This window comes from Aquarana catesbeiana, linkage group LG06, assembly GCF_042186555.1.
Source record: "Aquarana catesbeiana isolate 2022-GZ linkage group LG06, ASM4218655v1, whole genome shotgun sequence".
In the NCBI taxonomy this organism is placed as follows: Eukaryota; Metazoa; Chordata; class Amphibia; order Anura; family Ranidae; genus Aquarana; species Aquarana catesbeiana.
This window is the reverse complement of record NC_133329.1, coordinates 359098610-359125771: the sequence shown is the minus strand read 5'-3', so window position 1 is coordinate 359125771 and position 27162 is coordinate 359098610. Positions and strand designations below refer to the sequence as shown.

The window sequence follows — 27162 nt, the reverse complement described above, 5'->3', positions numbered from 1 at the left end:
TTCCTATTACAAGGGATGTGTATATTCCTTGTAATAGGAATAAAAGTGATCATATTTTTTTTTTTTTTTTAAAGTGTCAAACTAAAAAAATTTAAGTAAAATTAACAATAATAAAAGTCCCGCCCACATATGAAAAGGGTGTTCAAACCACACATGTGAGGTGTCGCTGCAAACTTTAGAGCAATAATTCTAGCCCTAGGCCGCCTCTGTAACTCAAAGCATGTAACCAGTAATACATTTTAAAGCGTCGCCTATGGGGATTTTTAAGTACTGAAGTTTGGCGCCATTCCACGAGCGTATGCAATTTTGAAGCCTGACATGTTAGGTATCTATTTACTCAGCGTAACTTCATCTTTCACATTATACAAAAAAATTGGGCTATCATTACTGTTTTGTTTTTGTTTTTTAAGGCATGAAAAAAAAACAGGCTTGAAAAATTGCTGCGCAAATATCGTGCGAGATAAAAAGTTGCAATGGTTCTCAACCTCTCTAGTGCGGTGACCCCTTGATAAAATTTCCCAAGTTGTGGGGACCCCTAATAGTAAAATTATTTTGGTAGCGTGGGTTGTCAGCACCCAAGGCAAGACAAGTAATTTGCGCCCCTAACCCACGGACATTTAGCACTCCGAGTCCCTTCCACTCGTACAATATTAAAACCCCTTATGGTACATTTTAGGATGTACCACTCTTTCTCTTTGTTCTCCTTTCGTGTCCTTTTTATCTCTTTCTATCCTAATTTCTTGTTTTTTTCCCCATCCCTCTCTCTACCCATCTTTCTTGTTCTTTCTCTTATTCTTTCTCTCCCTTTTTCTTTGTTCCTCCCCCTCTTTTGCTCTCCCTTCCATGTAATTCTCTATTTTGATTCCTTTTCTTACTCCTTAGTGGGTGGGGGTAATGGGATGAGTGGCAGTGCTGGCGGGGAGTTGGGATGAGTGGCAGTGCTGGGGGAAGTTCTGATCAGCCAACTTAGGTGCTCTTGATCAAGGTCATCTGCTGATCTGAGAAATGGAGTAGGGACTTTTAATGGCAACTATAATCACAGGTAGTGTTAGTCACTGTGTCTCTGGCTACACTGTGTCTCCCACTTTGTGGTGTCTCGTAGCAGTGACACTTATGCCGAAATCAGGAGATGGGGGTCTCCTCCAGCCCCTCCCACTTCACATTCCTCACCAGTCAGCTGACCTCTAGTCTCTGCCCCCCAACCATGACGTGAACTGAATGGGTGGCTGCGAAAAGGCTGAGTGGGTGGTCACGGGCTCCAGGAACAGCCCAGCTTGCTGGGCGGCCACAAAAAGGCCGGGAGAGTGGTGTGGGCTTCAGGAACAGCCCAGGACTCGGTGACCCCTGGAAAATCATCATTCGACCCCCAGGTTGAGAACCACTGCTCTAGGGTCTCTGCTAAAAAAAAACATATATTATGTTTGGGGGTTCTATGTTATTTTCTAGCAAAAAAAATGATGATTTTTACATGTAGGAGAGAAAGGTTAGAATTGGCCTGGGTGGCAAGTGGTCAAAGACAGCAAGCAGGGGGAGAAGATCCCCCATTTTCCCTCACTGGGGGGACAACGGCTGCAATATGGGAACATGTTACACTTTTCACCCTAAAAATAGGTAGACTCACCTTTAGTAACTTGTTAGAATACCCATATTTAGGGGTGTAACAGGTTACTAACTGTTCTCTCCTCTCTAAACTGAAAATGTTTGAAGGATTATGTTTGGTTGCCACTGCATCACTTTGTTTCTCGAAGTCTTATAAATTGGGGCCATGATATTTTTCTGTATGACTTGATTTTTTTACTTTCCCCCTCTTCCCAGCTTAATTTTCTTGTTGCTGTGTACAAGAGGGCAATGCACAGTAGTTAAAGTTTTCATTAAGTCTTTTCTCTCTTCCCTTTCAGCTCTACCGAAAAGTCATTTCCCTGGAGAACAGCAGGTATGGAAAAGCTAATCCTATAATATTTGAGAGTTGTTTCATCTTTTTTCTCCTTTTTTTTATGACCTAGCTTAAAAGGAAAACTATTGCTTCAATGCTAAGTAGTAATAAACAAGATATGTGAAATGCCGTATATGTAGATGGACTGTGCACTTTCTGTCCTTACTGTACTCACTGTAAAATGGATTTATTATAGTATGGTTGCTAAAGCTGAATTTAGCATATGACTGCAATGTCTATAATAGTCAGTCTGCTCTGTTGTTATCCAAGTCTCTTTTTTACAGTAATGGTGCCCATTGAAATATGGCAAACGGTATATGTTTTTCTTTAGTATATAGCTGGCTGTGGATAGGCAGATGTTTTCCTGTTGCTTCCCACATCAGTCCCCTAATAGTAAGAAGCCTGTGCTGAGAAAGTAAAGCTGGCCATACATGGTTTGAACTTTGGCCGGTTCAGCAGAGACCATCTGAATTTCAATGTGTGTATGGACAGGGAGGTTGTACAGAATTCAATCTACCAGTTAACTTCTGTACAACCACCCTGTCAGATTTTCCCCGCTTAGTCAGCACCACCTGCTATAGCGCTATGGCCTGCAGCACTAATCAGTGTATTCTGATGCAGAGTAAGTTTTTTCCTGAGCGCTCTCGTAGTCTTTTACTACGAGAGGAATCACCAGTTGGGTCAAATCCCAACCACGACACTACCTGCCTAGGGTTTGCATGCTCTCCCTGTATGGGTTTACTCCGGGGAATCTGGTCTCCTCCCACATTCCAAAGACATGCCGGTAGGTTAATTGGCTCCTGTCTAAATTGGCCCTACTATGTGTATGTATGAATGTGAGTTATGGACCTGTTGCGTAAATTAATAGCGCTGTATAAGTACCTGACATGAAAATAAAATAATAAAAACTTATTTAGAAAAATGAACTTATCCTTTAATATTCAGACTGCAAGTGAACTGAAGTATCTTCTGTCTGCACAATGTATGCCAACATTGTTCCTTATGCATGAGAAAGGGTCTGTAACGGAAGCTGTTTGATTAGTCTGGGGTAGGTGAATTTTATTCAGTACGTTTTTTTTTTTTGTTTTTTTTTGTGCCAATAAAAATTCAGATTTATTTTCTTTGCATCGTAGAGGTTGTAAACCTCCAAAAAAAAACCCTGCAAGTCAAAAGCATAATGAGCTAGTACGCATCGCATACTAGCTCATTATCAAATATCTTAGAACGATGCCCCGGATTGGCGCCGGCACACCGATCACACAACAGGCATGTTTCCCGGAGTTACTTCTGGGTTTGCGGGCTCCGGGGCTGTGATTGGCTGGAGCCGCGATTACGTCACTCTCATGCATGTGACACGAGCAGGCCGTTCCTTTAGTGCCCATGTGCCGTTGACGTCGGCGGCAGCGTATATAATAAATATCTCCTAAACGGTGCAAGTTTAGGAGATATTTACAGTACCTACAAGTAAGCCTTATTATAGGCTTACCTGTAGGTACATTTAAAGAGGAAGACTTTACTTCCTCTTTAAAGTGGTTCTAAAGGCAGAAGTTTTTTTTAATCTTAATGTATTCTATGCATTGATAAAAAACCTGTGTGCAGCAGCCCCCCGTAATACTTACCTGAGCCCCCTCTCGATCCAGCGATGTTTCACAGGGGACTCGGCTGTCCTGGACTCTCCCTCCTGAATGGCTGAGACACACAGCAGGCGCTATTGACTCCCACTGCTGTAAGTCAAAGACAGCGAGCCAATGTGGAGAGAGGGGGCAGGGTGGAGCCGTGTCTGAATGGACACATTGCAGCAGCTCGGCTCCGATGACCCATAGTGAGCTGCTTACTCGGCAGGAGGGAGGGGCCAGGAGCGCTGTCAAGGTACCCGAGAAGGAGGATCGGGGCTGCTCTGTGCAAAACCAACTGCACAGAGCAGGTAAGTGTAACATGTTTGTTATTTTTGAACAAAACAAAAAAAAATTAGACTTCGTATCACTTTAAGTGGGCCATACACTAGTAGATTTTCAAATGAGCAATTGTACAAAATTCTGAGTACATTCAGTGACTTGACAAATGTACGAATTTATGAAAAACGTCAAAACCTTGTTACTCTTAAACATTTTATATTGGAATTAATGCAAATTCCTGAACAAAAGCCACGTACACGATTATACATTTTCCATCCTGCTCCTTCAAATTTTCTTGTCACTGCAGATAAAAACAAACTCACTATTAGAAAATTAAATGAATATTTCTAAAAACAAATTATACTAGTGTATGGTCCGCTTAGGCAAGCTTTCGATTTTAAAACGTTTATACGATCTCTTTAATAGGCTTAACTTTCAGAATCTTTTGTTTGAAAACTTTTACTTGTAAGACTGCATTTTAACTGATGAGGTTGAGTAGTCACGTCTGTCGCCAACAGATTCTGTAGTGGTTTGATTGATGCTCAAGCTACATCTATGTGTTTGGTGACAAGGGTGTCTGCCACTAAGTCAATATTTTCACCTTTTTCTTTGCAGTCCAAAAAATGTTTTGTCCTCCTGTGACCCGTTTTCAGCAGAGAGTGGTCTGTAGTCTGCTCTCTGCTGCCGTTACAGGAATCCGTCCAGGCACCGCGCCATCACTACAATAGTCTGGATCCGTCAGGTGCTTGGACTGACACCTGTCTCAGCCTCTCAGCGAGCCGCTGAGGGCCTGAGACGGCCGCTACCCACTCCTCCACAGCTCAGCGCTCCAGTGAACGCGCAGGGGGGCAGAACAGAGTGACAGTCAGCAGCTCTCTGCTCGGGGAGCTGTGAGAACCGAGCCATCGGTGGTGTTCGATCGCTCGGTTCTCAGTGCAGAGGTGGTGGGGGACAGATGCTGCATCCACATAGGTAACTATAAATCTAGAAAAAAAAATACTTCTCTTTTAAAATAAAATGAATGGCAAAACATTTTTGTATAGATTTAAAAAGAAGATTATAAATACATTTTTCCCTTTTTTTTATAAGAGCTCACATTCTCTCTGTATTCAGCTGCATAAGAGCTGGGGGGAGGAGAAGCAGCAGCACACTGAGTTTCCCAGTGAATGGCTGTGAAGCAGGGGCGTGTCAGGACAAGTCTGATCATTAGAGGAGAGTACACTGCGTTCCCAGCATAGCTAGAGAACTGACCATGGTGTGCTCTGCTGCTTAGTGTGGCCAGTGCTTAATAGGAAAGCAAGGGGACTAGCAGACATTTCACACAAATGAAGCAATACAAAGAAAACAGGATGCTCGTATAAGTATATGGTACAGCAGGCACATATCAGGAATATGAAGTGTTGAGGTAACAAATGCTTTAAGTTTGCAACTTACACAGTAGGCCCAGACGTGCAGTTTGTATTAGCTCGCGAAACACTCAAGGAAAGTGTCTGACAACATCCTCATCCTTGCCATACTGAGCCCAGTTTAGTTATTCTGTGCTGCTATTGCATGGCCATTTAATATTTCACAGGTAATGAAAATTTTAGTAGTCCTTTTTAGTTTTTCAGACACTTTACAGGTGCGATTTTTAGCCCAAGAGAACCTGGAAAACACCTCAGTGTGAAAGGGGTCTTATGTACACGGGCGGACTTTTCGACCGGACTGGTCCGACGGGAGGAATCCGTCGGACAATCTGCCCATGTGTGGGCTTCATCACACCTGCAGTGTACTTTTTCGGTCAAAAATCAGACGGACTTTAGATGTGGAACATGTTTCAAATCTTTTCCGACGGACTCGAGTCCGAAAAATCTGCTCGTCTGTATGCTAGTCCGACGGACAAAAACAGACGCTAGGGCAGCTATTGGCTACTGGCTATCAACTTCCTTATTTTAGTCCGGTCGTATGTCATCACGTACGAACCCGTCGGACTTTGGTGTGATCGTGTGTGTACAAGTCCATTTGTTCGAAAGTCTGTCGGAAAGACTGTTGGACCTTTGATGCTGAAAAGTCCGCCCGTGTGTACACGGCATTAGATAATATTTACAATTTCTCTGTCATAGGTTTAGACTGAGCTTGAATATATTTCTTTGCTTTGACATTTTATCTTTTTGATAGCTGCCCTTAATATCCTTTCTTAGTTCCACCCGTCTGTTAGTGTTAAAATGTAAGTGTAATTTTTCCTAAAAAATCGGGTCAGTTTTGCTTTTGTTAGTATAACAATACTGCCATTAACTCAATGTTCTTTTATCTGCTAGAGCTGCAGGAAGAGGCGCCAGCACATAACTCTCACTTTGCCCATTCACGCTGGATAATTATCAGCATCTGTCAGTTTGCAGGAGTCGCTTTTGAAATCAATTTTTTTTTCTTTTTTTTTTTTCTGCACTGTGAAGTGCTTTCTGATTTTATAGCATGTCAACAAGGCTCAACAGTCTGGAGTAAAGGATTAGAGCCCTTTCCATAAGGTGCTTTCTACATATTCTTCGGTTCTGTATTAACATCCATAAGGCATCCGCCTAGCCTTGAAGATCTGCATGGCACTCCAAGTCATTCAGTGTTAGAGATGCAATGAAATCATCCAAATTGATTTTTGTAATCCAGGGCAACTGGTTCATTAGCGGAAAGTAATACCATAGAGCTAATTAGTTTAGGTTTCCATGTTAGCACAACTTCATATTTAGCATTTTTGTAACAAAACTTCAAAGTCAAATTATTTCAGTTATTGTCATCTATGAATGAACAGTCTATGAATGAAGTAAACATTTCAATCATTCGGCCATCCTCAATTTGGAGATCATTTTTAATTTATAGAAGCAGTAGCACAGCTTCTGTGAATGGTGGAGGTGGACAGAAAGTGTGGAAATAGTGGGGCATTGTTGTTACCCCCCCCCCCCCCCCATCAGAATACTACAGCAGTGGGGTTAGTGGAGGGGTCAGAGGAGGTAGATTTCAACTAAACAAGGAGAAAGCAGCGTAAGGGACATTCCTAAATCCAGGCTTATTTTCAGTAGAAAGTATTTGTTTTTCAATTCAAATACTGCCAAAGTATTTTTGATTTGTACGCGTTTATAGACAGCGTGCTTTAATCCTTTTGATTTGTTTATTTTATCAATTTATATAGTAGTATCAAATTGCAGTCTGCTTTACAAGTGTGTGTGTGTGTGTGTATATATATATATATATAAGGTCTCATGCACACTGGGTGTTTTACAGCTGCTGTTTTGGGCGTTGGATGTTTTTTTTTTTAACTGCCTCTAAACTTCCCCTGCATGTTATCCTATACTTTCATGTACACATAGGCTTTTATCAGCGTTTTTTGGCAGGAAAGTTTAGTGGCATGAAAAAAAGACGCCTCTGCCAGTGTATTCTGGAGCAGCAGTGTTTTGGCAGAAAAAACGCTGACCGCTCCTAAACTCTACTAAACGCCAGTGTCCAGCATTTATTTTCCGGCAATACAAAAATGTGAAAAAATTGCGTTGGGTCCCCCCTAATCTATACAGGCCAAAATTAAAACGGACGTGAGTTGCCCCCAAATCCATACCAGTTTTTTGGTTTTGAGGGCAACCCACACGCCAATTTTTTATTTTTATAAATGGCATGGGATCGCCCCCAAAATCAATACCAGACCCTTATCTGAGCAGCCTGCAAGCCCCCCCCCCCCCGTTCTGAACCATACCAGGTTGCCCAAAGCACCATGTTCATAGAGACAAGGGCCTCTTCCCCACAACCCTGGCCGGTGGCTGTGGGGTACTGCGGGCAAGGTTATTGGAATTTGGAAGCCCCCAGATCCTGCCCCCCATGTGAATAAATATGGGGTACACAGTACCAAAATAGTGTAAAAAGTAGAAAAAAAAAAGTTTTGGACAAGTCCTTTGTTAAAAGTCACAAATTAAAAAGAAATGTCCCCCGCTGGAGATCCATCGTCAATCATGACGCCCACCGCTGACCCGAAAAAAGAAAAAAAACAAAACTCCACTCCGGTAAAGGCTGCCGGCTCTGTCGTCTGACAGCTCTTAAGTAACTAAGGGGAGGGCCACTTCTGGAACTACTTTTGGGTGACACGCGTCCCGCTATTTTGTTTGCCAGCTTTTTGCCGTGATTTGTTTTTTGACAATTGCGGCTAAATTGCACCACGTTTGGGGTGCCATTGAGCAATAATGGCATCGCAAACGCTTCCCACGTTTTGCCACAATTCTCAATCAAATCGCCCAGGGGTGAATGGAGCCTAACTGTTTACATCAAGCCACGCTTGAGCTATGCAGGAGCTTATAGTGTAATGTTCCTACCAGTTTCAAATACACAGATAGGAGGCGATCATTCTAAAGCTGTGTTTTTAGACTTATGAAGGAAGCCCGCAGTTGGTGTCTCTTGTGGGATTCTCATTCAGTGCAAGGAAAGCATGCCAACCACTTAGCCCCTATGTTTTTATATTACATTTCCATCCACCTTACACTATGTTCAGTCTGCAGACTGCTCTAGCAATGTGCATTAATAATATATGTAATGTCAGAGCTATGAAAGATTGTTTGATGGTTGGATCACTTCCTAACAACCAAAATCCAATAAAATGTCACAATTTCATTAGTCATGAGCCTCTCAAGTGCGTTGCCTCAGTATAAAATATGAAGCTCTCAGTGGTGCTTCCTGGTCCTATATTATCGTACAGGTATTTTGTAGTAACCGCTTGTGTAGATTTAAAGTGGTATTAAACCCAAAGCCAAAAATATATTATATTGTAGCTACCTAATCATTAGATGTGGTGGCTGCATCCATTTTCTTTGGCTTTTTTCCCCTCTATTTTCACCTGGTGATCTGGCCAGTAACACACCACCTGTATTAGTGAGACAAGCCTCTGGAGAAGTGAGCACAGGAGGCACAGTAGTAAACCAAACAGCTTTTTTCCTTTTAGGATAAATGTTTTGCATGAATAAATTAAAGCTGGTCATCTTATACACCTCAGTCAGTGTGAAGTGGTTTGTCTCATCCATGTAAACTGAAGCATTCTGCCAGGGAGTTTGAACTTGTGAAAAACAGACTTGTTGGCTGAATCACCAGATGAAAATAATAGAAAGAAAGCCTAGAAAACGAATGCAGCCATCACATCTAAGAACTGGTAAGCTGCAATATAATAAAAGTTTGCTTTTGAGTGTAATACTGCCTTATCTTTGAAGATTACTCTTCGGGCTGCATTTAGCATAGTGAACACTTATTTGTTTTTCTTTAATTTTTCCATTTTATTTATTTTTTTTTACTTTATTTTTCATGTTTGTGCTCTAACGTTTCTTTAGCATACATTTTTTTCTTTTTTTTTTTTTTTTTTTTTTTTTTAGTGGGTCAGTGGTAGTTGCAAGAACTGGAACGTTCTCTAATTTTTATGCTTATTTACTCTGATTAATCCAGTTTCTTATTTTGCTGTTAGATTTCTCTGCACAAATTTAATTGGCCAATGGAAACGCAATGTTTTATTTTTTTGTAAATGGTCTGTGTACTGAGGCTGTTGGTCTGTATTGTTAAAAAAGAAGTATGTTTATTTTTTATCTTTTTCCAGAATCATACTCGCCTAGGTGGATGCAGCTGCATCTGCCCCCCGGCGTCTCTACACTGAGAACCGAGCCACCGAACACCGCCGATGGCTCAGTTCTCTCACCTCCCCAAGTAGAGAGCTGCTGACTGTCAGTCAGCAGCTCTCCGCTCTGCCCCCCCGCGCTCACTGGAGCACTGAGCTGTGGAGGGGTGGGGAACGGCCATCTCAGGCACTCAGTGACTCGCTGAGACGGGTGACAGTAGAGGCACCTGGCAGATCCAGACTTTGTTGTGATGACGCGGTGCCTGGACTGATTTCTGTGACCACTTCAGCCCGCTCTCTATTGAAAACGGGTCACAGGAGTGCAAAACGAATTGCACTCCTGTGATCCATAAGAGAAGCCCAGCTAAACAAGCTTCGTCTGGACTTCTCCTTTAAGCAAAGTAAAGCTTGCCTTATTTCTAATACATTCCAAAAATAAAGGTTTTATTATGCACCATAGCTTAGTGAACGGAGCCATGTAAATAATTTCTTTATGCACCTGGCCCAGCTGTTTCAAACTGCTAGTTTCTAGTACAGACATAGCAAGTCCTTCTTTGCCTTCTTATGCCGCGTACACACGACCGGACTTTACGGCAGACTTTGCCCGACGGACTCTCCGAATGAACGGACTTGCCTACACACGATCAACCAAAGTCCGACGGATTCGTACGTGATGACGTACGACCGTACTAAAACAAGGAAGTTCATAGCCAGTAGCCAATAGCTGCCCTAGCGTTGGTTTTTGTCCGTCGGACTAGCATACAGACGAGCGGACTTTTCGACCGGATTCGAGTCCGTCGGATAGATTTGAAACATGTTTCAAATCTAAGTCCGTCAAACTTTTGAGAAAAAAAAGCCCGCTGGAGCCCACACACGATCGAATTGTCCGACTGACTCCGGTACGCCGGACCAAGTTTGCCGGAAAGTCCGCTCGTGTGTACGCGGCATTAGCCATAAACTGTCTGGTTATACAGCCTTGTGTCTCTATACTCCATAGAAGACATGAATTCCCTACAATGTACTGATGAGCAACAAGCTTGAAACAGCTGTATGCCGTTTGAAATAAATTGTTTATCCTTTGGACTCCCTGTGAGAACAGAGTCGTTTTATAATGCACCCCCAAAGGAGTGGGTTCTTTATGTCCTGGCCTCACAGGAAGTAACTTTAATGATGCTGTCATTGGGCCCCAAAAGATTTTGCAAAATGGGGAGCCTCCAGGGAACAATACAAGAGATATAGGGTAAGTATTAGGCTTTGTGCACACTGGGGCTCTTATAAACACTTTTCTCTTGGCAGCAGAAAAGCAGCTTTCAGAAACTCATTTAAACTGCGTTTTTGCAAACACATTACGGTGCGTCAAGTGCTTGGGAATTTATTTGGCCAGAATATTAATTTATTCTGGTCAATGAAATGAAAAAATGCTCAAGCGCTATACGCACCCATCACTTAGGTACATTTAGACGCTTTTTACATGCGTTTGGATATATCAGGCGTTTTGCTCAAAATCTCCTTTCCTGTATGTTACTTTGGTGGGGAGGGGGTTCTATCTGTAAACACCCCTGCAAATGCCTATAGTGTGAATGGACACACAGGCTAACATGGAAGGGCATTTAGACCCCTTTCACACTGAGGCAGTTTTGAGGCGTTTTATCGCTAGAAATAGCCTCTAAAAAGCGCCTGAAAACTGCCTCCCATTCTTTGCAGTGAGTGCTCTCGCGGTGCGCATGCGCTTATAAATAGCACTCCCAAAACACCTCTGCCCATTGAAATTAATGGGCAGCACTTCCAAAGCACCGCAAAACTACTTTTTTTTTTTTTTAAGGTCACGTTGTCATGTGACCTTAAAAAAATCTGCCCAAAAAGTGCAAAATTAACCAGTGCTTTAGTGCTGTTTTAGCGGCGCTGCAGTGTGAAAGGGGTCTCAGAGACGGAATAAAAAACTCCAAACGGCTGTAAAAGCAGCATCTTTGAGCTGAAGTGTGCACGAGGCCTTAACAGTGAGACCCCTTTCACACTGCAGCGACACTTATGGCCGGAATACACGGTCACAAAATCGGGCGATCGCTCCACAGCCGACCAACGAAACAGCGCTCGTTGGTGAAAAACTTTGCCAACATTAACCCATCTAAAAAAATCGTTAAAAAAGCAATTGATTTAATACGTAGTGTTGATGTTTCACGCACAAGTGGAAGTGATGTAGTGTGCGTGTGACCCTGTAGCCTACAGCTCATGCGTGCTAATGTTCCAGTGATTTTTTTACTGACGACCGTCACATTAACGAATAGAATATCGTTCCTTGTCAAACAATACGACACAATTTTTCCATTTTTTCACTCAAACTTTTTCGTTCACTATCTATCGGGTATTACTTGTTGGGCATCAAGGAGTAGAAAATTGGCCGATCATTCGCAGAACGGAAATTTTCGTCCAATATTCTTATCATGCAAAGAATGAAAGGCAGTTTTCAGGAGCTTTTTAGAGGCTATTTATAGCGCTAAAACGCCTGAAAACTGCCTCAGTGTGAAAGGGGTCTGAATGTATGTTGTTTTCTTTTTAATTTAACACCTGTGGAGTAGTATGTTTTGTGTTTTTTTGTTTTGTTTTTGCAAGTTGGAGCTGCTTATAGCTTTGTGTTACCACTGATGTAAATTTTAACTCTGCTGGAAAATATCGCTTTGCCATTTTGGTTTTAAATATTCTGTTTTCTAATGAAAATCTAAATCTTGTATTTATTTATCCATTACTGTTAAATTGTTTTTTCCGATAAATCTGTTTATGAAAATGAAGTATAAAATATAGTGGCCCTTTATTTTTTCCTTCTTAGAAAATAACTTTGTTCTCAGATACCACCTTCATTAGAAGTCACAAGTTGATGTTTTATTTTCTGTTTCAGATGCGTCTTCCGGAGTTCCCCCCAAGCAGAGACTGTCTGAATCCGCTCACCCCAACCACTTCCTCATCCGAGCTGACCCAGAACCAGTCACCATGTATTCCCCAGAGCAGACGTCCCTTCATGAAAGTGAGGGTCTGTTCCATGCTTTCATTTTTATTATATTACAATCATTCACATACAGGAGTTCACCTGCTTTAGGAAGCACTGCTCAGCTAACTGAGATCATATTCCTGTTTAGGATCCTTAGGCAATTCAAGAAGCTCAACACAAATGAACTCGTACTCTGATAGTGGTTATCAGGAAGCTGGGACTTTTCACAACCACAGCACGGGGAAACCTGAACTACGACAGCAACATTCCTTCACGGGAACCACCGGAAACCACATAGTCAGGTCCTCCAGAGCTGAAGGCCAGGCCTTTGTCCAGGTACATTCTCTGTTTAAACTTGTGTAAGATTATGCATGTATGTAGGGGTGTTCAGAAATATACAGCATGGGTATGCATTGTGAGAGAGAGAGAGCACACCTGCTTATGCTGAAGACAGGAACAAAGAGGTAAGATTGAGTAAAGGTCCATATAAGTGTTTTCTTACCCACAATTATTCTTTCAAATGGCATAATCTTACTAACCGGAGTACACATTAAATTTTCCAGCTTCCAACCCAACAGCTCCAAAACAGCCACAAATGTGAATCTGCACCCATAGTGGCTCTGTCCCATATCCATCCAGGAAATTGTAGCAAAACCTAGAGTGGAGTGATGGCTAGGGAGCGGACCCACACTTTTTCTGGCCGTACTCCTGGTCTCTGATGAGACAAAACCCATTTGCCTATCTTACTAATGCCATCTTTCTTGAACTTTTATGTGATAAGATGCCACAATCTGGGTAAAACATAAACCCCATCCACAATTATCCCTCTTGCCACCAGAGGCTATTTGTCAAATTATATATATGTACAAGTTTGTATTAATGTGTCTACAACTTTTAAATTGGTCCTTGATTGCTGCTTTAATAACATTTCTAAAGGTATGCATGTTGGTAAACGTGTGTGTACATTATTTAGATACATGTATGTATATGCATGTGAGTGTACTTGTGTGTATACATTTTATATGGATAGAAATGCATATCTGTAATATATACAAATGGAAAAAATACAAACACGTGAGTAAATATGAATCACATGCCAGTGTATGACTGCCCGTACAATGGTTCAGATTTGGTCTAATTTCTTTTTCATACATCATGGGACACAGAGTTAGGCTAATATTCATTGTTTACTGGGTTATACTTCAGCTCCAGGTGAATGGACACTGGTAGACCAAAGATCTTTAGACAGGAAGTGATCCCCTATATAACCCCTCCCATACAGGAAGTACTTCAGTTTTTTACCAGTGTCTGCAAGGTGGATGGCATGGTTGTTTGAGCTCCCTGAGCTTCAGGTCTCTAGTCCCACAAACAGTTCTTAAATGCATCAAGAGATTGACCGATTGGATCCATTTGACACAGGTTCTATATGCTTAGATAAATGGTACCCGAGCCTTGCAAAGAAGACTCGAGGTCCTGCGAGGTTTTGCCTGTAATGCGGCCTCCAGGCTCTGGACCCTGTGAAGTGGAATCCTGGACACTACAGCACTAAGGCATTTCTGCAGGGTGCTGTACAGGTCCAAGGGAGTGGACCCTAAACGTGAAAAGGATACCCAGTCCTTGAAGGTCCTCAAGTGACAGGAACCCACCGTGGAGGGTGAATATTGGGCTCTTTCTAAGCTGCCCTGCACCTGAACGGCAAGTGAAACCCCTTTATTATTGTGGAATGTCCCAGAGATTGTAACAATCAGTCAAGCTAGATAGATGCTGGACACCTGTGTGCAGTGACCATGCGGGGAGTTTTGGGCCAGCTGTGGGTGTTTTCAAAATGTACCTTTTTTTTGTCTGGCTGTTTTTTGCCTGTATGATGGAGCATGAGGGTGTGCCATTTTGCCTTTGTTCGCCATGGCGCACGTGCGTTCGCAAGAGCGCCGATGGGTTTAGAAGTTTGGCACATGCTGCTTCACAGCACATGCGCCGTAGCTTTATCTGGGTGCAGGAAGATTTGTGCACGCATGCGCAGAACGTTCTGGCGTACGGCAGCTTATCTAAGCTGTGTATGCCAAGCATGCGGTGCTTTCAGAAGGCAGCCATGGGACATCGAGCAGGCTCTGAACCGGCATTTGCAGCGGTTCTTTTCTCCTTACCCGGGTCACGTGAGTCACCAGGTGTTGCTTGGCAGGCTAAAGATGCTTAGCAGGATTGTTGCATAGGGGCTTGGTGAGCCCTATTAAAGAGTCTCCCTTCTGAGGTGTGTTAATACTACACCCAGGTACTCTTTTTGTGGCTGGTAAATGTCTTCAAAAAAGAGGAGGCGGACTAACATTACAGGGAAGGGCACACCTATGTTGTCAGTAGTTCCTGATGAACCTAGTCATATCCCTAGTGTTGTATCCCCTGAAGGACCAAAGGCTTCCAGGCAATCCGAATCGCTGCGCTTATCTGGTATTGTGCCTACAGTCAACGCTGCTGCTTCACCCTTTATCACCAAGGATGAACTGTCCTTGGCCCTAGCCGGGTTAGAGCATAGGATTGCTGGCATGATTGCCTCCATCCCACAGGGTGACAAGAAGAGTGACAGATCCCCCTCCCCAGAGTCTCCTAGTTTGGAGCAGGAATGGGTTGAGGATGGGGAAGAGCTAAAAGCTCAGGATTCTGTGGAGGGCCTGACGGATGAGTCTGCTTCTGAACAATCTGGACAAGAAGATATCCAGTTGATGTCTGCCTCTCAGTCACAGAGGCTTTTGATTTAGTCTCTTACTGAGATGGTTTATTCTGCCTTTAAGTTGCCTCTTACAGAGGTTACTGAGTCCCCCTGGTCCTCTTTGGGGTCCCTGATGCCTCTTCAGGCCTCACAGGCTTTCCCCTTACACCCCCTGTTGGAACAGATGGTGTATGCTGATTGGGAACATCCTGACAGGATTTTTGTTCCTCCTAAGAGGTTTTCCCTTTTATATCCCGTGTTTGAAAAGTTTGTTAAGTGGAGCATGCCAGCCGTAGATGCAGCAGTCTCTTCCTTAAACAAGAGCTTAACTTGTCCGGTAGATAACGCACAGGGCTTGAAAGACCCTGTTGACAAGAAATTGGAGTCATTATTAAAAGCTTCCTTTTCTTTGGACAGTTCAGCTATTCAGATGGCTGTTGCACCAATTGGTAGCTGCAAGTCTGTAAAGGATCAGGTCAGACGGTCTGACAGGCCTAAACCGGGAGGATGTTCTCGTTGAAAATAAGACAGATATCCCTCGAGTGTTGTGTTTTGCTGTTGACACCTTAAAGGATTCAATATAGCAGGTTTCTCGTTTGGCTCCCTTGTCTGTACATATGTGCAGACTTTTGTGGTTTAAGAACTGGTCAGCCGAGCTTCCTTGTAAAAAGTTATTGGCAGGTTTCCTCTTTAATGGGGAATGTTTATTTGGTGATCATTTGGACAACTATAGCCAAAAGATTTCCGGAGGGAAGAGTTCTCTACTTTCTGTGCAGAAAGCACCAAGCGTCCCTCGTTTAAAACCTCAGGCACTGCTTCCTCAAGTTTCTCAGCGCCAAGGCAATTTTGGCCGCCAACAGGGCACCAGAGCCAGGGGCAAGCCGCAAGGCCAGGGCCATAAAAAGCACTGGGTCCAAAACTCTTCTAAACCCAACACCAAGCCCTCCTTTTGAGGGGACACTCCCACTCTATCGGGTGAGGGGAAAGCTGCTGCACTTTGTGGACATTTGGAGAATAGTTCAGGACGAGTAAGTCACCTCAACTATATCCCACGGTTACAAGCTGGAGTTGCGGGGGGGTTCCCCCTCAGGGGTTTTTAAGATCCAGCGTTCTCTCGGATCCTCCAAACATACTTATTGCTTCAGGCTCTACAGCATTTAGTGCATCAAGGAGTGATTGTAGAGGTTCCAGTACCCGAAAGGGGCGCGGGGTTTTACTCTAACCTGTTTATGGTTCAAAAACCAAACTGGGACACAAGGTATTTTGGACCTAAGATCCCTGAACCAGTATCTACTGATCTAGTCCTTGCGGATGGAGTCTGTCCGCTCAGTAGAAGCCCCACTCCAGATGGGAGACCTTCTAGCCTCCATCGATATAAAAGACTCGTATTTACACGTACCTATCTTTCAGAGGTTCCTGCGATTTGCAGTAAAGGAACGTCATTTTTAGTTTGTGGCTCTACCTTTCGGGCTTGCTACTGCTCCCCGGGTGTTCACAAAGGTCCTAGCACCAGTACTGGGTCTTTTAAGGGCCCAAGGGATCCTGGTGCTCGGGTATCTGAACGCTCTCTTGCTCAGAGATCACTCACTACAGGCTCTAGAACAGAGCATAACATGCACAGTGCGGTATATGGAAAGCTTAGGCTGGATCATAAATACCGAAAGGTCAACCTTGAAACCAGCTCAAAGTCTAAAGTATTTAGGTCTGGTCCTAGATACGGTCCAAGCAAGGTTATTTTTTTGGCCACCCGTAAGGAATCTGTCCTGAAGGATAAGGTGCGTCAGATATAAGGCACCAGACAACCCTCCATTCGGCTCTGTATGTGTCTTCTAGGGAGGATGGTGTCCTCCTTCGAGGCAGTGCCCTATGCCCAGTTCCATTCCAGGCCTTTACAACAAGACATTTTGGCTTGGAACAGAAGAGGACAAGCCCTGGATTATCCAATGTTCTTATCTCCTCGGGCATGCTTAAGCCTAAACTGGTGGTTGCAGGTTCAGAACCTGCCAAAGGAAAAATCCTTCCCGGTAACTTGGAGAGTACTGACTACAGTTGCCAGTCTCTCAGGCTGGGGAGCGGCCCTAGAGGGCCTCACAGCTCAGGGGAAATGGTCAAGGACAAAACAGATCCTGCCCATCAACGTCCTGGAATTACAGGCAGTTCGTCTGGCCCTACGTTCCTGGATGGTGTAGCTTCAGGACTGTCCTATCGGGTTTCAGTCTGACAATGCCACTGCAGTGGCCTATATAAACCACCAAGGCGGTACCAGGAGTTGTTCAGCACTGAAGGAGGTGAACCACATACTAGCCTGGGCAGACGGACATGTGCCGATTCTATCGGCAGTCCATATCCTAGGAGCAGAGAACTGGAAGGCAGATTATCTCAGCTGCCAGCAAATCTGCCTGGGGGAATGGTCCTTACACCCAGGGGTGTTCCAGGAAATTTGCCAGTATTGGGGATGGCCAGAGATGACCTAATGGCATACAGGTTCAACAACAAGCTACAGCAGTTTGTGTCCCGAACAAGAGCTCTTCTGGCAATCGAAGCAGATGCTCTGGTAGTTGCATGGAGCCAGTACTCCCTGGTTTATGCTTTCCCTCCGATCCCTCTCTTTCAACATTTGTTGCGCAGGCTTTGGAGAGAGGGGGCTCCAGTCATTCTGGTAGCACCAGAAGGCTCTGGTTCCTGGAGATTGTGAGACTGAAGATAGACAGGCCATGGACGCTTCCACGTCGCCCCAATCTACTGTCTCAAGGTCCTATATTCCACCCCAATTTACAGTCTCTAAATTTTTACGCCATGGCTATTGAAGCCAGGGTGTTAAAGGAACGTGGCATCTTGGGACCAGTGGTGTCTACCCTAGTGAATGCTAGAAAAGCTGTCACTAGGAAGATCTATCATAAGGTCTGGAAGATTTGTATCTCTTGGTGTGAAGCCAGAAAATGGCATCCTCGGAAATACGTGATGGGAGAATCCTCTATTTTCTACAGTCAGCTGTGGAAAGCAGAATGGCTTTGAGTACAATCAGAGATCAGATTTCGGCCCTGTCAGTATTCTTCCAAAGGCCTTTAGCCTCCCATTTGCTGGTCCAAACCTTTATGCAGGGGGCAACTTGTTTGCTTCCCCCCGTTAGGTCACTTATGTGTCCTTGGGACTTGCATTTGGTGCTGTCTGTGTTAAAGAAACAACCATTTGAACCTATCAAGGAAATTCCATTAGACTTGCTGTCATGCAAGCTAGCCTTCCTGATGGCCTTCACCTCGGTTATAAGGGTGTCGGAGTTGGCGGCCCTTTCGCGCAGGGAACCACACTTGATACTTCACCACGACAGGGTCGTGTTACGACCTGTTGCATCCTTTTTGCCAAAAGTGGTGTCAGCCTTTCATTTAAATCAGGACATTATTTTGCCTTCTTTTTTTTCTCACTCTCGTTCGGCAGAGGAGAGACAATTGCATTCCTTGGACGTTGTCCGAGCAGTCAAGGTTTATTTGTCTAGAACTAAAGTACTTCCTGTATGGGAGGGGTTATATAGGGGATCACTTCCGGTCTAAAGACCTTTGGTCTACCAGTGTCCATTCACCTGGAGATGAAGTATAACCCAGTAGGTAATGAATATTAGCCTAACTCTGTGTCCTGTGATGTACTCAAAGAAAAAAATTTTATAGGCAAGTATGACGAAAAAATTATATTTTTTAGATTGAAACTTTTGAAATGGATAGAGAGGCCTTAGATGGGGAGATCTGCTCACAGAAATTTTTTGCACACAAAACAAGTCCGAAACAAGCCAAAATATTAACGGCAGCTTATGAACTTAGAAGCAATGCCTATTGCTTGCTTTTTATGGCCAATAGTGCTTCCACCTACTGCTTTAATGGCAAACACTAAACTTTTGCTTCAATTAAAAATGCTCAGCAGCTGTACAAAAGAAAAATAATCTTTCACTGAGATCCTCACCTCCCATACTTGCCTCCTATATGGCGTTGTCCCACGCAGACTCATTGCTCTGTAATCCAACATCGGTCTTCTTCCAGGGTGAAAGAAATTCAGGGGTTTATTTACTAAAACTGGAGAAGGCAAAATCTGGTGTTACTGAGCATTGTAGCCAATCCGCTTCTAACGTCAGCTTGTCTCATCCAGCTTTGACAATAAACCCTTGAAGCTGTTTGGTTTCTGTGCAGGACTGCACCAGAATTTGCACTCTCCAGTGTTAGTAAATCAATCCCACTGTGTGTCATCCAACCAATTTTCTGTGAGCCCTGAGAGTGCAGATCACACTGGCCTGGGCCCACATTAGTTCCGGAAAGAATGACGCTTAGACTTCAATAATATGCTCTGTCCATGAGTGAGGACTGCCAAGGCCAGAGAAGTGGAAGAATCTGTCACATTGTGACCAGCCTGAAGGCTGCAAAATTTAAAGCGGTATAAAACCCCAAAACAAAAATTATTTATTTTGCAGCTTACCAATCCATAGATGTGGTGACTGCATTCATTTTTTCTTTTTAAGTTTACTTTCTGTTATTTTCACTTATTGATCCCGCCAGTATGTCTTAGTTTTCAACTTCCTTTACCAGACCAAGCAGTTTAGACCAAAGTGGCAGTTAGAGAGCTGAGACAAACTGACTAATGCCCCGTACACACGGTCGGACATTGATCGGACATTCCGACAACAAAATCCTAGGATTTTTTCAGACGGATGTTGGCTCAAACTTGTCTTGCATACACACGGTCACACAAAGTTGTCGGAAAATCCGATCGTTCTGAACGCTGTGACGTAAAACACGTGTGTTGGGACTCTAAACGGGGCAGTAGCCAATAGCTTTCATCTCTTTATTCTGAGCATGCGTGGCACTTTGTGCGTCGGATTTGTGTACACATGATCGGAAATTCCGACAAAGGATTTTGTTGTCGGAAAATATAGCCTGCTCTCAAACTTTGTGTGTCGGAAAATCCGATGGAAAATGTGTGATGGACCCTGCACACGGTCGAAATTTCTGACAACAAGGTCCTATCACACATTTTCCATCGGAAAATCCGACCGCGTGTACGGGGCATAACACTGACAGGGGTAAATACAATGGTCATCTTCTATGCATTTATGTAAAACCTTTATCCCAAAAGGAAAAACAAAGCTGTGCTGTAACTGCTTAAAGTAGAATTATAGACAGAACTTTTTTTTCATTTTGGGTCAACCCCTGTCAGATTTTTTTATATTTTTTTTTTTTTATTTTTTTTTTGCCATCTGTGTCGCATTGCGGAGATTTGCCTTCACTTACTGTCTTCTAGCCAAAACAGGAAGTGGGTGAAAATCCCAGCAAATTCTTATAGGGATGTCTTGAGGTCCCCAGATCACCATAACTAGTGTTCCTATTGGAAGATTTCTTAGTTTTACTTTTCTGGGAACATCCCAAAATTTTGGATTTTCCTGCACTTTCAATGATGGTAAACATAACAAACGGAGAGGGTGAATCTCCCTAATGGCGACACAGACAGCAGTAAAATACTATTAGGTGTTCTAATCCATCTCCGCTCTGTCCAAAATATTAATAACAAAAAAAAATGTGTTGGAGGTTGGCTTTATTTTTTTAGTCAAGCCAATCTAAATTTGCTAGTGCATTTACCATTACCCATTCTCCAGATTTATATTAAAAAAAAAAAAAACAAAAGAAAAAAAAAACCCTATCTGTTTTATTTCTAGAGCAAAATGAAACGGGAAGCAATATTGGCTCAGAGTTTTCTCAAGTTGTTTGTGGGCCATATGCTAAACCTCAAAGGCTTAATTTAGCTCTTAACCACACAGTTTATACTTTATGGTTATATACTGACATTCAATTGCAAGAACAGAGAATCAGGAGATGAACAGACCTCTGAAGATCAGGAGCAAAGTAGTCAATCAAAGCAGAGCTAATTAGTAACTCTGAGACAATATCCCACAACACAAGCATAGCTTGAGAACTGTACTGAAGTATAAAACAGAATTTGAAATAGTTTATGGTGGTGTGTTTCTGCATTCTTATGTTTTTTGTTTTTATGCTGTTTTTCTTAAAGCCGTCAAATGCAATGGCAGCCAATCGAGCGGTTCGGAGAGTTAGTTCTGTTCCTTCAAGGTCACAGTCACCTTCTTATGTCATTGGGTCTGGAGTATCTCCATCTAGAGGCTCACTGAGAACTTCTCTTGGGAGTGGTTATGGCTCCCCACCTGTTACAGATTCACGGCCACTTCCCACCGCCAATACCTACACTTCTACAACGTTGCCTTCTCAGAGAGCTGGTTCCCCATACACAGTGCGCAGGGCCAACTCCCCAACAGGTGTACGAAGGATTGGGTCAGTCACTACTCGGCAAAACTCAAACCCCTCTAGCATGTCCTCATCTTACCAAACCTTGGGCACTTCTGTCAGAGTCGGCTCTCCACTAACATCAGATACACAGAACAGAGTGGGCTCGTTGTCCCAAGCTCCTGTGGGATCATCATCTTCTCCAAAACGTCCGGGAATGACAGCGGTACCACAGCATATAGGAACTTTGCAGAGGAACCTGCATGAAATCGACCAATATCAGTCATATGATATCTATGAAAGAATGGTACCCTCGCGGCCAGACAGCCTTACAGGTTAGTGCAAGAAAATATATAAGGCACAGCATCTGAAATTTGTTTAAGGGACACAACCTACCCGATGAGAGGCTCTAATTTTTATCCTGCCATTTATATTAGGCAGCTAGTTTCACGATCCGCTAAATACCTAAAGCTGATATTGAACTCCAAAAAAACTCTGGCCAGTGGGTTCCATGATTCAAGCACTGCTTCTAAACTCACTGTAGATGGCACAATTTGCAGCATAAAAAGTAGAGTTACAGTGAATCATGTGACAAGCAACTGCACTCCTAGAAGCAATACAAGTATCTATATCTGACTTTACGAAGTTTAATCAAGATACATTGATTTGGCTTTTTTTACTTTAACACAGTAGCAATATCTTCTGTATAAGAATGGCAATTCTGCTATCATTTTCTGTAGTTGTAGAGTGTGTTTAATATACTGTTGTCTTCATGATTGTGCTGTGATCCCCTGGGTGACATGACATCCCCATGGCACCCTGGGACCACATGAAGTGGGTTGAATGAGCATCGCCCCACTTAATTGAGGACTGTTGCTGAAACTTGTGTGAGAGTCTTCAGACTACAGCACAGGGGAGAAGGTGTAAAAATGTAAAAAAAAAAAAAAAATATATATATAGATAGAGATCTATAGATAGATGTATAGATCTGTATACATACATGTACACAGTGGATATGAAAAGTCTGCACACCCCTGTTAAAATGTCAGGTTTCTATGATGTAAAAATATGAGACAAAGATAAATTCAGAACTTTTCCCACCTGGAATTTTGAACAGTTCCAAATACCAGCCAATATTGGCACAAAACCTTCAGGCTTCTGCTAGAAAGGTGAACATAAAGGGGAACTTCATCTTTCAGCATGGCAACGACCCAAAGCATACATCCAAATTAACAAAGGAATGGCTTCACCAGAAGATTGAAGTTTTGGAATGGCCCAGCCAGAGCCCAGACCTGAATCCAATTGAAAATCTGTGGGGTGATCTGAAGAGGGCTGTGCACAGGAGATGCTCTCACAATCTGATTTGAATTGTTTTTGCTGAGAGTGGGCAAATATTGCCAAGTCAAAATGTGCTATGCTGATAGACTCATACCCAAAATGACGACGTGCGGTAATAAAATCAAAAGGTGCTTCAACAAAGTATTTATTAGTTTAAGGGTGTGCACACTTATGCAACCACATTATTTTAGTTTTTTTATTTTTACTTCCCCCTCTAAAAGTTTTCAGTTTGTTCTTCAATTGAATTGTACACTTTTATAGGTTACATTAAAGGTGGAAACCTGACGGGTGTCTAGACTTTTTATATCTACTGTATATATAAATGTGTGTGTATATGTATGTACATATGTATATATAATTTTATTTTTTATTTATTTTTATTTTTTAATTTATCAAGGTCTGCTTTTATACCTGTCGTACCTGTTTATCTGTGTTCTCTTCTCTACATCTGTTCAAAGTCCAGAGTTTATGCAGCTTGTCTGAGCTGTCAGAAAAATCCCAGATTGCTGTAGAATTAAAAAGAAAAAAAGAAAAAGCCTGTGTGGGAATAAGTTAAGATTTACCCAAGTTTCCTCCTTTGGTACCGAGGCAAGGGTGATTTCACCATCCTTTCTGGCGAGATATGGGAGAATGCAGAATACCCCACATTTCGCAAGAAGACACGATTGCGTCATGCTGGAGAATCTGCTTGTGAGAATTTGGGTACTCAGTAATGCCCGAAATCTCCCTGAAAAATAGTGACATCCCTTACGTTTAGGTGCAGAGGTCAGGGTAAGGTAATTACTTTCATTAACCTTCCCCCACAGGTTTATTTCAGTTTTGTATTACTTTTTTTTTTTTTTTTTTTTATATAGGGTGGTGTTAAAAAAACAAAAAAGACGACCATGCTTGGTAGAGCAGGGTCCGCTTTAATCTAAACAATATCTGGTGAGGTTTCTGTTCCTGCATGTATGTAATTGCCCATGTATAGAGTTATGCAGGTTTGATTGTCCTTTTCTTATTGCTGATTAAAAACTGAACTCTCAGGTAAGGCTAACCATACAGGCATAGATTTCAAAGGGCTAAACAAGAGAAATTGTGTACAGTAGATTTCTTCATCCACTCTAAACAGCTTGGATGGAGGAGTCTTTGTTGCCACTGTTTGAATTCCTGCTCCCATAGGTGTGTGCAGCTTATTGCATTGGGGTGCGCACCTCAAAGCTCAAACACAGCTTCAGCTGCATTCATTCACAAACTGAGGCATAGTAAACTATGCTTCAGTTATGAGTGAACACAGTGAGTGTGTTCACTGTGTTCATTTAGAAAAGGAAGGTGCTGGTAAATTACATATTTACTAACCCCTTCCCCCATTCTTCATCCTGAAATATCCCCAGCAGTAGCTGCAGGGAAAGGAGGGAGACCAGCAGCACTGAGATGCTGGGGTGCCAACACAGGGGAAGCCCGGTCAGTAGGTGGTATCGGGATCGCACATAGTGATTGGGGTGTGCTCAGGCACACCTGACACACACTCTGTGCACGCCTATGCCTGCTCCATCGATTGCTCAGTTGAAATTTGTTGAGATGGATGTCCAGCTTATTAGTTGTAAACCCTTCCATATACCCAGTGAAGTGACTGGCATTAGCTGATTCACAGATATGAAACAAATCAGGGGTCATGCAGCCTCATAGGACAGTCAAGGGAGAGTAAGAACTACAAGCGTTAACTAGACACTGATAGAAGTCACAAGACTGCTGATGTAAAAAAGTATTTAGCAGTCTTTGCTAAAAAAAAAAAAAAAAACTGCATTTCCATGTTCACTATATCCGGGAGACCGGATATAGTGAATGCAGGGTCCTGGGTTTAGTGACACTTTAGTTGAACAAGCAGAAGTTAGATGCTGATTGAATTCTATGCAAAGTTGCACCAGATTTTGCACTCTCCAATTTTAGTATATCATCCTTTGTGTTTACCTGCGGTTATGTGCATTCAGTTTAGCTGTGTGTAGAGAAAATAGAATTGTGTATGTCCAGGGCCAGATTAGTTACTCTGAACCCATCTAAATGTGTGTAAATGCAGGTAAAAACTTGGGAGAACTTCAACTGTGAAGCTCAAAGTTTGTTCATACTTCCCAGATAATTTCTCCTGTGCTAAAATAAACCAAAACGCAGGAGACTTGTGTGAATGTAGCTTTACAGTAAAGAAATGTGATGATTAGGATTCTGCACCTTCCCTTAAAATGTCATTCTGCATTCTATACGACCTACCAGTATTGTGCCTCGGGCGAAAATGTACAGTACTTTCAAATCATAGCATCTCGTCCTAGATGAAACAATTATCCTGAAATTCAGATCAGAAAATTCATGCCAGGTGGGAACAGCAATTATCAATAACAAATTGCCCAATTTCTGCTTTCTATTTTTTCACGTAATTGCTTTTAGATGAATAGTATTTTCACTTGAGGAAATAATTTGCTCTAAGTTGCCAGGAATAGGTGTTTAAATGTAAGAACCACATATGAATGGTAATAATGCTGAAACAGTTCCTTGAAAGGCAGGAGCCATATAAGGTGTAGGATTAGCATGTTTAAAGTGAAATGCAAACTGCTTAGCCCCCGTAAAAACTTCCCAACCCCAAGGATGGTTGACGCAGTAATGCTTCAAAGAATGCGAGGTGTGCTTGCAGGCATTTAATTTGTAATGGCAGTGGAGACCAGCCCTATTTAAACCGGAACTAATAATCCCACCAGTTTGCCTTTTGGATTGTGGGAAGAAAATAAGTATCAGGAGGAAACCAATGCAAACTCCATGCAGATATAATTGGTGATACCCCAGCCAGAGAAACAGAACATTACATCACATGGATACTTAAAGCAGATCTACCCTCCCCACTTGTGATATACACTATATTGCCAAAAGTATTCGGACACCTGCCTTTACACGCACATGAACTTTAATGTCATCCCAGTGTTAGTCTGTAGGGTTCAATATTGACTTGGCTCACCCTTTGCAGCTTCAACTCTTCTGGGAAGGCTGTCCACAAGGTTTAGTAGTGTGTCTGTAGGAATGTTTGACCTTTCTGCCAGAAGCACATTTGTGAGATCAGGCACTGATGTTGGACATGAAGCCCTGGGTTGCAGTCTCCGCTCTAATTCATCCCAAAGGTGTTCTATCGGGTTGAGGTCAGGATTTTGTGCAGGCCAGTCAAGTTCCTCCACCCCAAACTCGCTCATCCACATTATTGTCAAAAGTATAGGGCCACCCCTCCAAATCATTTGGTAGAGGGGGGATTATGGTGTGGGGTGTTTTTTCAGGGATTGGGCTTGGCCCCCAGTGAAGGGCACTCTTAAGGCATCAGCATAACAAGACATTTTGGACAATTTCATGCTCCCAACTTTGTGGGAACAGTTTGGGGATAGCCCCTTCCTGTTCCAACATGACTGCACACCAGTGCACAAAGCAAGGTCCATAAAGACATGGATGAGCGAATTTGGGGTGGAGGAACTTGACTGGCCTGCACAGAGTCCTGACCTCAACCCGATAGAACACCTTTGGGATGAATTAGGGCAGAGACCGTGAGCCAGGCCTTCTCATCCACATTAGTGCTTGACCTCACAAATGCGCTTCTGGAAGAATGGTTAAACCTTGTGGACAGCCTTCCCAGAAGAGTTAAAGCTGTTATAGCTGCAAAGGGTGGGCCAACTCAATATTGAACCCAACGGACTAAGACTGGGATGTCATTAAATTTCATGTGTGTGAAGAGGCAGGAGTCTCAATACTTTTGGCAATATAGTGTATATGGAACCTGGTGGCAGTAAATTCTTCAGAACTCGGATGAAGATTATTATACAATATTTATAGATGAAGATCTGCTGAGTTGAATTTTTGACTGAGCTGTAATAAGCCTTAGCCCGGGTTCACACTACAATGGGCTGCGGATCGCACAGGAGCGCTGTGCGTCCCTGTTCCCTGTTTCAGGGACGAATCAGGGCCGATTCTATGCCTGAATTCGGCCCTGAAACGGAGCCAAAGACGCACAGCGTTTTTGTGCGCTCCGCAGCCGCCCCGGAGATATGTGACCGGCTCCATAGGGAGCCGGTCACATTCTCCTGCTATGCGAATTAGATGTGCGGAAACGCACATCTAATTCGCATAGGTGTGAACCCGGGCTAAATGTTTACTTACTAATTCTTAAGATGTGATTGCTATATTAGTTTTCTTTTTTAGGCTTTCTTTACTTTCACCTGGCAATTAGTAAGTTTTTTTTTTTAACAGATCAGCTGTCCTGCGGTTGTAGCAGTTAGTGTTATGACAAAGCATTTATAAATGGCAGGGGGCTTTTAATGGTCAGCTTTTGTTTATATAAACCCTTTATCCCTAAAGGGGGGGGACTGTTACTGTAACTGCTTGTGTAATTGCAGTGTGAATTGGAGTTCGGCTTTAATTTTAGTGTATCTAA

At 42.9% G+C, this 27162-nt stretch overlaps 1 protein-coding gene across 8 annotated transcripts in view; it reads left to right on the top strand.

Annotated features, from left to right (window-relative positions):
• Positions 1–27162, top strand: part of PKP4 (plakophilin 4) — a 471675-nt gene that overhangs the window by 310756 nt on the left and 133757 nt on the right. For 6 of the 8 annotated variants that reach the window (XM_073634115.1, XM_073634114.1, XM_073634113.1 and 3 more), the window contains 4 exons: positions 1899–1933; positions 12327–12458; positions 12565–12752; positions 21160–21724. In XM_073634115.1, the coding sequence (XP_073490216.1) occupies positions 1899–1933; positions 12327–12458; positions 12565–12752; positions 21160–21724 (920 nt within the window). The remainder of the gene's footprint in view (positions 1–1898; positions 1934–12326; positions 12459–12564; positions 12753–21159; positions 21725–27162) is intronic. The other 2 variants (XM_073634112.1, XM_073634111.1) reach the window with 1 other exon arrangement.